We start from the raw sequence: 11,695 nt of genomic DNA, 5'->3' as shown, positions 1-11,695 counted from the left end.
GACCCTATTTTGCATCTTACTTGGGAGGAGGGGTTCAATTACTTACTTTAGATTTTCTTTTCTTTTTTGCAGGAGGTGGAGCGGGATTTCAGGTTCGCGCCAGCTGGATGAAAGCACTATTGTATCTGGAGCGAGAGAAAGTACGTCTTGACGGTGCCGTGGCTTGGGCCGAACTCATTACCTGAATGATGTAGTATTTTTCTATATTTTTCTTTGGTCGAAGTTGTTATCCAGCTTAGAGAAAAAACACTTTGAAAAAATACTTCCATAAGAGCCCATGTAAAAAAAAGGGTGTGGTTTTATTAAGATGGCGGATTGCAGCGTTGTCGGAGTACAAGAATCCTATCCACACGGTGCAAGAGGTCTGTTAAAAAAAGCGTATTTAAATTAAAATACAATTGCTAGGCTGGCACAAATTCAAGCCAAGTGTACTGCTGTCGATGCAAATTACGAGTTGAGTAATTTTCGCAAGGTAGTAATTTCTTTTGTACATTATTCGTTAAATCGTAAGTTAACGAAAAAATTATCGAAAAAGTGAATATGTTTATTAAGACAATGTGACAATCTTGTAAGACAAGCAGACCAAAGTGGCCGCGAGTCTTAAAAAAGATTGTTGTTTTTACGAATGTGTTTAAAGTTGTATAAATTTCGATATCAGTCAATAAAATGTCTTTTCGAAGTGACATTTCGAAACTAATTTTTCATCACCTTGTAAAGGAAGGTTACGAAAGTTCTGCCAATAATTTAGTTCATGAGTGTCCTTACTTGGTAGAACTTAAACCTGTCCAACCACCATACAAGCTTCCAAGGCTCATGGGGGCTTCATTGGTGAATTTAATTGAAAATTATTTTGAAACCAAAGAAAAGATCATTGAGCAATTAGAGCTCTTAGAATCTGTTGTATTTAGAGAACAGGATGATCTTTTGACCCTTGCCAAAATTCTTGTCGAAAATCTTAAGTTCAAAACTCCAGCATCAACATTCCAAGGTCAAAAAGAAACCTCTGATGCAAGTGTCAACACAGAATTGGCTAGCAAAACTCCAGAAATCTGTGATGCCAGTGTCAACACAGAATCAGCTACTCCAGAAACATGTGATGCCAGTGTCAACACAGAATCGATAAGTACTCCACAAACTAATGATTCAAGTTGCAACACAGATTGTGTTAGTAATAAGCCAGGAACATGTGATGCTAGTGTAAATACTGATGTCTTCAATCAAGAAAAGAATGATCCAAACCAACTTCCAGTTGAAAATTCCAAAGTTCCTAAAGAAACACAGGATACCAATGAAATACCCCACGTTACTGATAGTCCAGAAGATGTTCCAAACCAACTTCTCTCTCCAAAATCACCTGCAAGTTTGTCAACAACTCTAGTTTCTAAACATGGCTTTGAAAGAAGTATGAATATGAATACAGCATGGATTCACAATCACGACCTTCAAGGAGATTCAACACATTGTCCTGAACAGCTAGAAGTCTCTGCTAATACCATTGATTTTTCCTTGGTATATGATCGCTTGCTGGAAGACAGAGATCTTCAAGAAAAGATAGCTGAAAATATCAACAAAAACAAAGTTATTTTACCTAACCAAGGCAGTTCCAAAAGGGGAAGCTTGGCATCATCACAAGACCTAGATACTGTAATAAAAGCTATTATTGCCGAAACACAAACAGATCCTGCTTTTGATGATTTCCTGAAAGACTGTATAGGTAAGATAAATTCAAAGCTAACAAATTAATTTATTATAATGATTAAAATTCTTTATTCTGTAGGCAGCCCTGATAATACACCTCAAGATTATTGGGAGTCCACTGGATCAGATAACAATAGAGAAAACCAAGAAAATGATTTAATCCCAGATAATTTAGGAGCAACTACGATAGTGAAGCCATCAAACATACCATCGTCTTTATTTACTGTTAAAAACCCTGATTTACTAGAAAATTCATCTGTGATCAGTGGGTTAAACGGTCTTGCCTTTCTGACATTTGCTGGACAAACTACTTTGGTTCCAACAATTATTTCGCCAATGCCTTCAAATGCTGTGCCTTCTGTAGGAGAGAGAAGAAAGAAGAAAAATCCGATTGTTGTAACACCCGTTGCCATTGCTCCAAAACCTGCTCTCACCATCACTATTCCTGCTCCAGATGGGAACTATCAATTTACAAATACTGCGGGTGAATCCGAATTTTTCCAACAGAGAGTGGAAGACCAGCAGCAGCTTCTTGGTTGTAATATTGAAACAATAACCATCGAGACTAGCCCAGGTCCATCAGCAACAAAACCTATGAAGATAACAAATCGTCCGTTGACAAAAAGTAAGCGGAGAAAAGTTGCGATAACTGGAAATCGAGTGATTCAAGCATCCCCAAATCCTCACTCATCGGAAAATTGCATTACTCCTGGTTTGGCTGCTCTTGTGAAAATCGCACAAGAGTATGGGTCTTCAATTTCTATGGATATTCAAGATCAAGAATCCGTATTAGAGAAAGAGCTATCGAAATCACCCGTTGTGATTTTTAATCCGCACATCTCGAATTCAACTAATTTCGTCTCCACTCCTATAAGTACTCGAAGTTTAAGTCATGTTCACCAACTTAATTCTGGAGTGTCGTCGCGTGGATTATCTAACAACCCAGCTTCTATCATCAGTCCGATAGTTCATCCAAAACGTCCCAAAATTCCACGGGTTCTTGCACTGAGAAATGCGGTTGATGTTCCACCGGACGGTGAAATTTTGGAGACTCCGAAAGGAAAGGCTAAACGTAGAAGAAAAAGTTCTCCCGCACCAGGGTCCGATGACATGGCAATGTCTAGCGTTGAATCTTTGCAACAGATGGCTCCGGAAAAAGGAATCAATGAACGCATTGCTCCAGAGTCTAACCTTTCTCATTTCGGAATGAATATCATCAATCTTGAAGAGCCAGTGATCCAGCAACCTTTACCGGTCTTCGCTACCCCACAAAAGGAGATAACGAAAAATGTAGCAGTTGTCAATTCCCTCAATAGCTTCGGTCCGTGGGCTGGCGAGATTCCGCGAACACCCCAAATTCGGCTGGATCTTACTAGTACAGCCAGCCCCTTTCAAGTATTATTGACGAAGGGTTTCCGCTTCTTACCGGCAGCGGAATCCCCCAATCTACCTGCCACTCCGCGCATCTTTGAAGTTAATGCTTCTTCCGTCGAGACACCGTATACTGGAGTCTATCAGTTTCCTTCTGTGTTATGCACTCCTAGGTTGGTTTCTAGCGGTTTAACATTTCTATTTTGTTTGTTTTTTATCCGTATCAACGCATTAATCTTGTAGATTGGAAGCACTCCACCAAGAGATCATGGAGCATCCTGTCAAAAGCTTGAACATCGCCGTGGTTAGCCCCACGCAGGTGGCGCTTGATCATCCGACTCCATATTTTGCACCCAGTGGTGAGGAAGCTCAAGGTCCCGCAAATCAAAATGCTACTCCAGAACACGTCCCTGAAACGGAAAAGGTTAACTGGTGTTGTTCATTTCGTTATTTCCAGATTTTTTATGTTTTACTTTTCTCTTTTCTTTTAAATATTAAGTCGGAAAGAAGACGACGAAGTTCAACTGCGAAGGATCCCTTGCAACTGGAAGAATCGAATGGTGCGATTGATGCCGTAGAAACTGCTGCCCGTCAGCCTATTACTCCGTACAAGGACGACCAAACGCTAGAAAACGATCTTATCGGCGAATGTCAGCGCTTGCAAAATGATCCAGCCATGGAATTAGGTAGCCAACGGTTGGTTAACCTCTTAGGGGAGGATTCAACAAATCGTAGCGAACTTACAAAATCTGTGCCGTCTGTTCCAGAAAATGCACCTGCAGTTGAAATGTCTCGGAGTACACCTATAATCACCAAACAAAAAACAAGAAAACCAAAGAGAACCACCAGCAGAAAAAGTGATCCCGAAAATGAGTCGGTTAACTCTGCCTGTGCCAGAGCACAGATTTATCCTGTGAGCCCTCAAGCCCATCGCCGTAAGTCACAACGACTCTCGAACAACTCAAAACCTTCCAGCCCAAGAGAAGATGAAGATTTAATTCAGGAGGTGTTGGCTTTGTCGAGATTAAATACTTCAGGTGGTTGCATAGCACAATCAACTCAATCAATCAACAGAAAAAGGAGATTGTATTCGACGAGCAGTCTAAAGATTGGTTTGACTGATGAAGTCCCATCTGAAAAGAGATCAAAACGAAAACGTCAAAACGAAGTGATGTAACGAGTGATGACCAAGTTTCGGCCGCGATTGAAGTCATGCCGATATCGACACCATCCTCAAGTATCTCCAATACAGTACCTATATGCTGAAAACCTGCCACTTTTTTAAAAATTTTAACTTTTAGATTAATGGAAAAGTTAAAGCACGTCTAAAATACGTTGAAATATCTAGAGTTCGTTAAAGTAAATACAATTATTCGGAAATCCAAAGTTCTCAAAATGCCTGATTACAAGATGTCGCTAAAATCCGTTTGCGAATTGCCTCGACACCAACGACCAATCGGACGAGTAATGAATGGGCACTGTCAATCCCGGAGCGTTAAAAAATATTAGGATAACGGCAGTGTTAATTGTGCTATTTTTCCTTGTATTTTTCTGTACTCGCTCATTTACGTTTGTGGTCTACTCACTTCAGTAGTTTTAAATGATTTTGTGTTTTCTACAGTTTAGTTTCAGTCGCCAGAGAAAAAAGCCCGGAATCCCCTGATAAAGTCCCCATATTGCTGTCTAATTAATTTAAATTTTCATGTACGTGTTCATTTTTCAACCAAGTTTGTTGAGCTGTATGTATAATTGATTTTATTCTGTCCTTTGTTGGGCTAAAAGATTTGTTAAACAAAACATTGTAAACATGAATACACTTTGCTGGACGTCGTATACCTGCCTCAACTATTCCAAATAGTCGATGTTTAATTGCTTACCAACTGTAAAATTCAAAACAACAGGAAAAAGATTAGAAGATTTGGACCATTGAATATTTAGAGAGAAAACTATGTAGAACACTTTTTTGTCTGACTTTTGAGAAATGGACGAGGATGAGAGACGAGCGAAGAAATTCTTGATTTGCGGAACCACGAGTTAACTTAATTCTTAAACGTAATTGAGTAATGCTGTGTAAATTAGAGGTGTTGTCGACTCTGTGTAAATTGTAAGAGTGTACGAATTTTCTGAAATTTCGTTTCTTGCTGGTCTTGGTCCACAGCACCTCGCAAAATGATGCTGTTGTGTAATGTGTATAGAATGTAGATAGCAAATGATTAGGCTACAATTATTCTTTTTATTTCACCCGTAGACTACAACACTTTCACTTTCCAACAATTTAAAAATACAATATAAAAAGAACTTGTAAAAAATACGCGTCATCACCCAGGAAATGATCTCCAATTTTATAGTTCATAGTGATAAATGCGGGAACCGAAATTCATCGCCCATTATTGTCGATTCGAACTGGCAGTGTCATTGCTATGGTCGAAAAATGAAATAAAGTACAAAGACAACAATTCAAAGTGATGACTGATGACGAAAAATTTGCTGAAATAAACGGCCAATCAAAGATTAATGGTTACCTTTCAGAAGACAGTACCATTCGGTCAAACATGCGTCGAGAAGCCTCTAGACAGACTTCAGGGTAATTTTTCATCAGGTTCTCCCAGTCTTTAAGCAGAGAAATTTCTTTCCCATGGAGCGACGCGAATGTGAGAGTTTCTTCCGTCAGCTCTTCAACTGAATGAATATGTGCCCAGGCCATCAAATTGATCACGTTGTCTACGCGGATGTAGTCTAGTAGAAAATCGATACACTCATCCTTCAAATCTCCAATGTCGTACTTGTCGGCCGCTTCAAACAGCCGCTGGGCAGTGGTTTCCGTCAGTGGTACTGAAAGCCGGCCAGAATAAACGTAATGAAGCAGCTGCTTAAAAATGTCTGGCTGGATGTCCTGAATGCTGACTTGGCCCGTCTTCTTCTCCATCATCTCGTGCTGGAACATTGCGGCAAAAACGGGACTTCTGGCCACCAGTATGTGTGAATGGCCGCCAATGTGTTGATCGTCTTGCAAGTTAAACTGGACATCGCACTGATTCTGCTGGACGTACAATTCCGTTAATTGTTTAAGAGCATTCCTCTCTCCAACAGCGAAGGCTTCAAACTCGATCCGGAGTTGACAAGTCAAGGGTTTCCATTCGTTTGGATTTGTCGTTTCCCATGTAAGAGTTGTAATATCGGTAAAATCTTTTCCATCTGGATACGCAAAGCTGGCGTCGAAGTCACGCGATCTCCACTGATCCAAACCCCAAGGCTCCAGCTGAAGTCTAGTTTCGTTTTGATTTATAAAGGCCAAAATAGCGCGAGGACGCGGTTCATCATCTTCTTCCTCACTGTGAGCTATCCGGCTTAACTGTGCAGCACATAGAATGTTTTTGGATGTTTGCCAAAAACGAAATACTATACCCAGCATGTACTGACACATTTGATTTTCAATTTTAAAATCGACGTGATAATGGAAACATGTCATTTTCGTCTTCGAAGTTGTTGTTTCTGCACTGAATTTAGTCGGTTCCTCCCAATGAAGCCTGATGTAAAATCGACCAGGTCGTTCTCTTATCCCGGTAACCTCCACCTCCCTTTACTCAGAAATATTTAAAATTAGATTAACCAACATCCAAACCAACAATACAAATTTCTGTCATAGACTTATCTAATAATTTCTTATAGAAAACTGGAGACCACAGCGTTACTATTTGGCATTTGCTATGTTACCATTACCAAAGCATGCGTAAGGTAAATCGTAATTCATAATATTGCACCTTATTTAGTCCTACGTATACTCTTTGGCGTACCTGGGTTCGTTTTCATCACCAATAGTTGACATCACACTGCAGTTCTGTGGGTTTTATCAGCGAGAGAATCTTACAAGAACGTTAATGTAACCGAATGCAACAAACTTGAAAGTGACTGACGAAGTAGAGTAATAGTAGCAGACTACCTGTATAAAGTGATAATAAAGCATTAAGTTACCACGTAGCAGTGGTGCCATATTAGCACTTAATTTTAGACACCGATAACTATATAATAGATACGTAGTTGGTATTTACTTTTACGAGAGAGCCTTTACCTCATACCACAGGTAAAAACGTAAAACCACATACAGTTTTATCAAATTAAAATACTAGAGTGTGGTTATTTCAGAGTCTTCCTGGATGACTCTGGTTGTTTAAAGTATAATTTTGTTTGTTTGAATTATGAAGTAATCTCTGACAGTTGTTACTTGTTAGTACTATTATGTATGTAGTATGTTATTAAAAAAATACGATATTAGGTCATGCGGTAGTAGCTATACTTACCGGCACTGCTGTGGTAACGATGAAATGTTTTCCTTTATTTCTTTTTTTCTGAATCGCAATTTTGCCAAAAATCAATGGAAAAAGCATAAAGAAATACGGAAATCGCACAGTTGCGTCTTTTCAACAAAGGAAATCATGCGAAAGAGATCTATAATTTTTTGGCGACTTAAAAAAATGTCATAGAATGTAGACAGACTAATAATAAGGTTAATAAATCTGTTCATGGACCCTTGCTGAGAGATCGTTAAACTTTGCTTGTTGCAGAAGCAATCGCGACTAATGCGCTTCCGACCGCCACTCAGCAAACGAAAATTTATTTTATAGATCTATACCCGCAGCGTTTGATTGGATGCTGTTGGCTGGGTTACCAAGTCTCCTCATTTACAGGTATTCATTTTTAAAGATGGATCCGCATTTGACGCACTGCAGTTTGATTTAGGCTGAAATAAAAGCCAAGGCCCATGCACAATGGTTATGTAATTTATTTTTGAAGCCTTCTCGATTGAGATTCAAGATTGAATTACTGTGACTGCTTAACAAATTAAAAGAAACCTTAAAGGTTTATAAAATCCCGTCCCATCCTATCAAGGACGCGTAGAGGCGGTTTAGGAAGATGCGGAGGTGTCCACAGCTGCAGCTGCAGCTATCCAGCGCGGAGTCAATTCTTCCGCACTATCTTGCGATTTGAAACCCACGCAAGTCCCGATTTTTTTTTTATTGCGATAAATTTAATTTCCCTTGTTATTCAAAATTGTCTGGATATTTTAATTTCAATCGTTTTGGTTGCACAACTTGTTGTGTGTTAATTTATAGATTTTGTGTTGACTTGTAGAGACTTGTGGAGACTTGGGAGTTGAGTTCTCTCTAACTCCCACTTATGGAATACACGGAAATACACTATACACTTGTTGGATATACAAAGAAGGTGTCTTCTTTTTAAAGAATAAGGAATAATACGGAATAATATAATACGGATTGGGTTTGAATATTCTGCCCTTGAGATCAAACTAGACAATAGACATTACTATACTACGCAGCAGCCATTGTCGTATCATACTTTCCGGCTAAAAGGCGATCAGGTAAATTATGCCAAATGTTTCACGAGCAAAATCGATATAGTCAAATGATGCCCATCAAGTCTGCGCCAAATAACATTTAATGAATAAAGTCATACCTAGTTATATATACGTAGAGGAACTTACTTGAATTTATAATGATTCACAACTTACTTTAAATGCTATATACTTTTATCTTCGGCTTCGGAAATAACCGAAAGTTGAAGAAGCTCTTATCAAATCGATATAGATTAGGCCCCTCAAATAAATGACCAAGTTCGCTTTGGAAAAAAATTAAATTTAAAAATTTATTAATTAAAAAAAGATCCGATATTTAGATAAAGGAAATCAATTTCGACGGACAGTGAAAAGATTGGTTTGACTAATAAAGTCTCATCTGAAAAGAGATCAAAACGAAAACGAAGCAATTTTCCCGGTGTGAGTGATGTAACGTGTGAGGATCACGTTTTAGCCGGTACGAATGAAGTTATATGGATACCATCTCCAACTTCCCCCATAACATTGCATTAACTATCCGTTGAAACTTGAAAACCTGTCAATCTTTTTAATTTTTGATTAATGGAAAGGCTACTGCACGCATAAAATATGTTGAAATATGTGGGTTTTCATAGTTAAAACCTATAAAATAAAATTATCCGGAATACAAAGCTCAAAACGACAAATTGATTTCGCGAAAATCCGTTTGCGAATTCTCTCATGTATGAAAAATCGAAAAATGGCTACTGACGGCGAATTCCGATAATGGCATAGTGCTATTTTTTCTAAGCCCATTTCCGCTCGTCTACTCACTCTCTCCCAGTTCCAGTCGTCAAAGAAAATGGCCTAATTTAAGTCCTCGTAATATACTGTCTAATTGATTTAAATTTTGAAAGTACGTATTCATTTTTACTGAGCGTTAAACAGAGCATTGGACAGAGAGAGAAAACAAATCTATTGAGCCGTATGTCGACATTTGTATTCCCTTGTGGTTGTTAGCCACACCAACATTATAAATATGAATAAACTTTGTTCGACATCAGCTAATCCAAATAATCCTTCCTTACCAAGTGTAAAATTCTAAAAAGAATAGATTATAGGACTTTTTTACTGCATAAATTGTAAGAGTATACGAAGTTTATGGAATTCGACTCTTGGGCGTATGATGGTAGACTTAAACTCCTCGCAAAAATGATGTGCTGTAGTGTATGAAAAGTAGACAACATGATGACAATTGCTTTTAAAATTTTACCCATAAAACAGATTCCCTTTCCAACAATTTATTGGTAGACGATAGTTTATAAAAAAAAAAAAAACTTGCTAGGAATATTCTTCATCCAGAAGATCAACTCCAATTCAACATTTTCATAGAGATGTGTTCAACTACGGGAACAGGAATTCATCTTCCATTATTTTCGGTTCGAATTGGCAGTGACATTGCTATGGTCGAATAATTAAAGAAGGTAAAAAGCAACAAATAAAATTAACGGATAAAAGTTCCACCAAAAAAAGGATTTCTTAAATAATTTTACGTAATTCTTGCACAATCAAAGAATAATGCTTACCTTTCAGAAGACAGTACCATTCGATCAATAATGCGTCGAGTGGCCTCTAGACAGACTTCAGGGTAATTTTTCGTCAGGTTCTCCCAGTCTCTTTGTTTTGAAATTTCTTTCCCATGGAGCGAGGTGAAGGTAAGAGTTGCTTCTTTTAGCTCTTCAACTGAATGAATATGTGCCCAGGCCATCAAATTGATCACGTTGTCTACGCGGATGCGATATATTAGACGATCGACACACTCATCCTTCAAATCACCAATGTCGTATTTGTCGGCCGCTTCAAACAGACGCTGGGCAGTGATTTCAGTCAGCGGTACTGAAAGTTGGACCGAGTAAATGTAGTGAAGCATCTGCTTAAAAATGTCTGGCTGGATGTCCTGAATGCTGACTTGGCCCGTCTTCGTCTCCTTCATCTCGTGCTGGAACATTGCGGCGAAGACGGGACTCCTGGCCACCAGTATGTGTGAATGCCCGCCAATGTGTTGATCGTCTTGCAAGTTAAAATGGACATCGCACTGCTTCTGCTGGACATACAATTCAGTCAGTTGTTTGAGGGCGTTCTTTTTACTTCTAGCGGAGGTTTCAAAGTCGAGCCAGAGATGACAGGTCAAGGGTTTCCATTCGTTTGGATTTGTCGTTTCCCATGTAATGTCGTTAAAGCTTTTTCCAGCCGGGCAGGCAATGCTTCCTCTGATGTCGCGGTAACCCCACTGATCCCAGCCCATTGACTCCAATATACATCTCGTTTCTTCTTCATTTATAGCGATCGAAACATCGACAGGTCGTAAGTCATTATCTTCTTCGTGGAGGCCAGCTTGAGTCGGGAAAAAATCTACTTCACGGTGAATTTTTTTATTTTCCTTTTCAAATCTAAAATTTATCTCCAGAATGTAAAGACACATGTGATTTTCAATTCTTAATTCGGCTGAATAACAGAATAAAGTCTCATTTTCCGTTGTCTTTTTCGGTGCCTCCCATTGAAACGTACTGCAAAACATTCCAGGTCGTCTTCTTTTCACGAAAACCACCACCTCCCTTTACTCACAAATAATAATAATTTAATAAACGAAAGCCAAAATCAGTAGCACAATTTGTGTGAGTGACTCATCAAATAATTTCTTAGAGAAAACTTGAGACCACACACAACAGCGTTACTATTTGCTGGGTTACCAACGCATTCATACGGTAAATCACAGTAAATACAACAACTTATTTAAGGTACATAAACTAAAGTTTAAGTTTAAGGTATATAAACTTTGGTTTACCTGGGTCCGTTTTTGTCGTCAATAGCAGACATCACACTGTTAGTTCTGTGAGTTTTATGAACGAGAAAATTTGGAAACGCTTATCACTTTTACGGTAACAAACTTAAACATTCAGAAGCAGACGGTGATATGAGTGCAGCAGTTCTACTACTACAGACTTAAAAGGCAGAAAGAAGTCGAACTGCCAAAGCCAAACTATGGCAAACAAAAAGCCAAAAGTTGTTGTCACGACTCACGAAATTATCAGGGGTGCCAGATTAAAAATTATTAGACACCGATAATAATTACCTAATATCCGTGGTGGCATAGTTAAAGAGGGGATGGTTTGGTTACGCACTAGAAATTTCCCATAAGGCTCGATCCCAGGTTGCCACGATAAATGGTAGTGACACCAAGCGGATTTTCTCCAGAACTATGTCTGAACACGTTTTTTTCTAAGTCCTTGCGAAAGA

General features: G+C 38.8%; 3 protein-coding genes across 3 annotated transcripts; 1 reads left to right on the top strand and 2 right to left on the bottom strand.

Moving 5' to 3' along the window:
- The first annotated feature begins 594 nt into the window (after nucleotides 1–594).
- On the top strand, nucleotides 595–4,917 carry LOC124327563. The gene is made up of 4 exons (XM_046786523.1): nucleotides 595–1,714; nucleotides 1,778–3,242; nucleotides 3,313–3,493; nucleotides 3,569–4,917. Exons 1-4 carry the CDS (start codon nucleotides 667–669, stop codon nucleotides 4,244–4,246), a joined length of 3,372 nt encoding a protein of 1,123 aa, XP_046642479.1. The 5' UTR covers nucleotides 595–666; the 3' UTR covers nucleotides 4,247–4,917.
- Nucleotides 4,918–5,282: 365 nt separating this feature from the next.
- On the bottom strand, nucleotides 5,283–7,013 carry LOC124327564 (TD and POZ domain-containing protein 4-like). The gene is made up of 3 exons (XM_046786525.1): nucleotides 6,864–7,013; nucleotides 5,592–6,647; nucleotides 5,283–5,487 (listed from the first exon to the last, which is right to left on the bottom strand). Exons 1-3 carry the CDS (start codon nucleotides 6,893–6,895, stop codon nucleotides 5,457–5,459), a joined length of 1,119 nt encoding a protein of 372 aa, XP_046642481.1. The 5' UTR covers nucleotides 6,896–7,013; the 3' UTR covers nucleotides 5,283–5,456.
- Nucleotides 7,014–9,729: 2,716 nt separating this feature from the next.
- LOC124327566 lies at nucleotides 9,730–11,448 on the bottom strand. The gene is made up of 3 exons (XM_046786531.1): nucleotides 11,244–11,448; nucleotides 9,985–11,013; nucleotides 9,730–9,859 (listed from the first exon to the last, which is right to left on the bottom strand). Exons 1-3 carry the CDS (start codon nucleotides 11,273–11,275, stop codon nucleotides 9,829–9,831), a joined length of 1,092 nt encoding a protein of 363 aa, XP_046642487.1. The 5' UTR covers nucleotides 11,276–11,448; the 3' UTR covers nucleotides 9,730–9,828.
- Between the last annotated feature and the right edge of the window lie 247 nt (nucleotides 11,449–11,695).

Source organism: Daphnia pulicaria, chromosome 2, assembly GCF_021234035.1.
Source record: "Daphnia pulicaria isolate SC F1-1A chromosome 2, SC_F0-13Bv2, whole genome shotgun sequence".
Lineage (NCBI taxonomy): Eukaryota > Metazoa > Arthropoda > Branchiopoda > Diplostraca > Daphniidae > Daphnia > Daphnia pulicaria.
This window is presented reverse-complemented; position numbering and strand designations above follow the sequence as displayed.

Excerpts from the sequence above, each read along its gene's own strand:
- LOC124327566 (XM_046786531.1), bottom strand. The coding sequence starts at position 11,275 with ATGTCTGCTATTGACGACAAAAACGGACCCAG. Across the intron at positions 11,014-11,243 it reads GACGACAAAAACGGACCCAG|GGAGGTGGTGGTTTTCGTGA; the intron begins GTAAACCAAAGT and ends TTGTGAGTAAAG. Across the intron at positions 9,860-9,984 it reads ATGGTACTGTCTTCTGAAAG|CAATGTCACTGCCAATTCGA; the intron begins GTAAGCATTATT and ends ATTCGACCATAG.
- LOC124327564 (XM_046786525.1), bottom strand. The coding sequence starts at position 6,895 with ATGTCAACTATTGGTGATGAAAACGAACCCAG. Across the intron at positions 6,648-6,863 it reads GGTGATGAAAACGAACCCAG|GGAGGTGGAGGTTACCGGGA; the intron begins GTACGCCAAAGA and ends TTCTGAGTAAAG. Across the intron at positions 5,488-5,591 it reads ATGGTACTGTCTTCTGAAAG|CAATGACACTGCCAGTTCGA; the intron begins GTAACCATTAAT and ends TTTCGACCATAG.
- LOC124327563 (XM_046786523.1), top strand. The coding sequence starts at position 667 with ATGTCTTTTCGAAGTGACATTTCGAAACTAATTTTTCATCACCTTGTA. Across the intron at positions 3,243-3,312 it reads TCTGTGTTATGCACTCCTAG|ATTGGAAGCACTCCACCAAG; the intron begins GTTGGTTTCTAG and ends TTAATCTTGTAG. Across the intron at positions 3,494-3,568 it reads ACGTCCCTGAAACGGAAAAG|TCGGAAAGAAGACGACGAAG; the intron begins GTTAACTGGTGT and ends TTAAATATTAAG.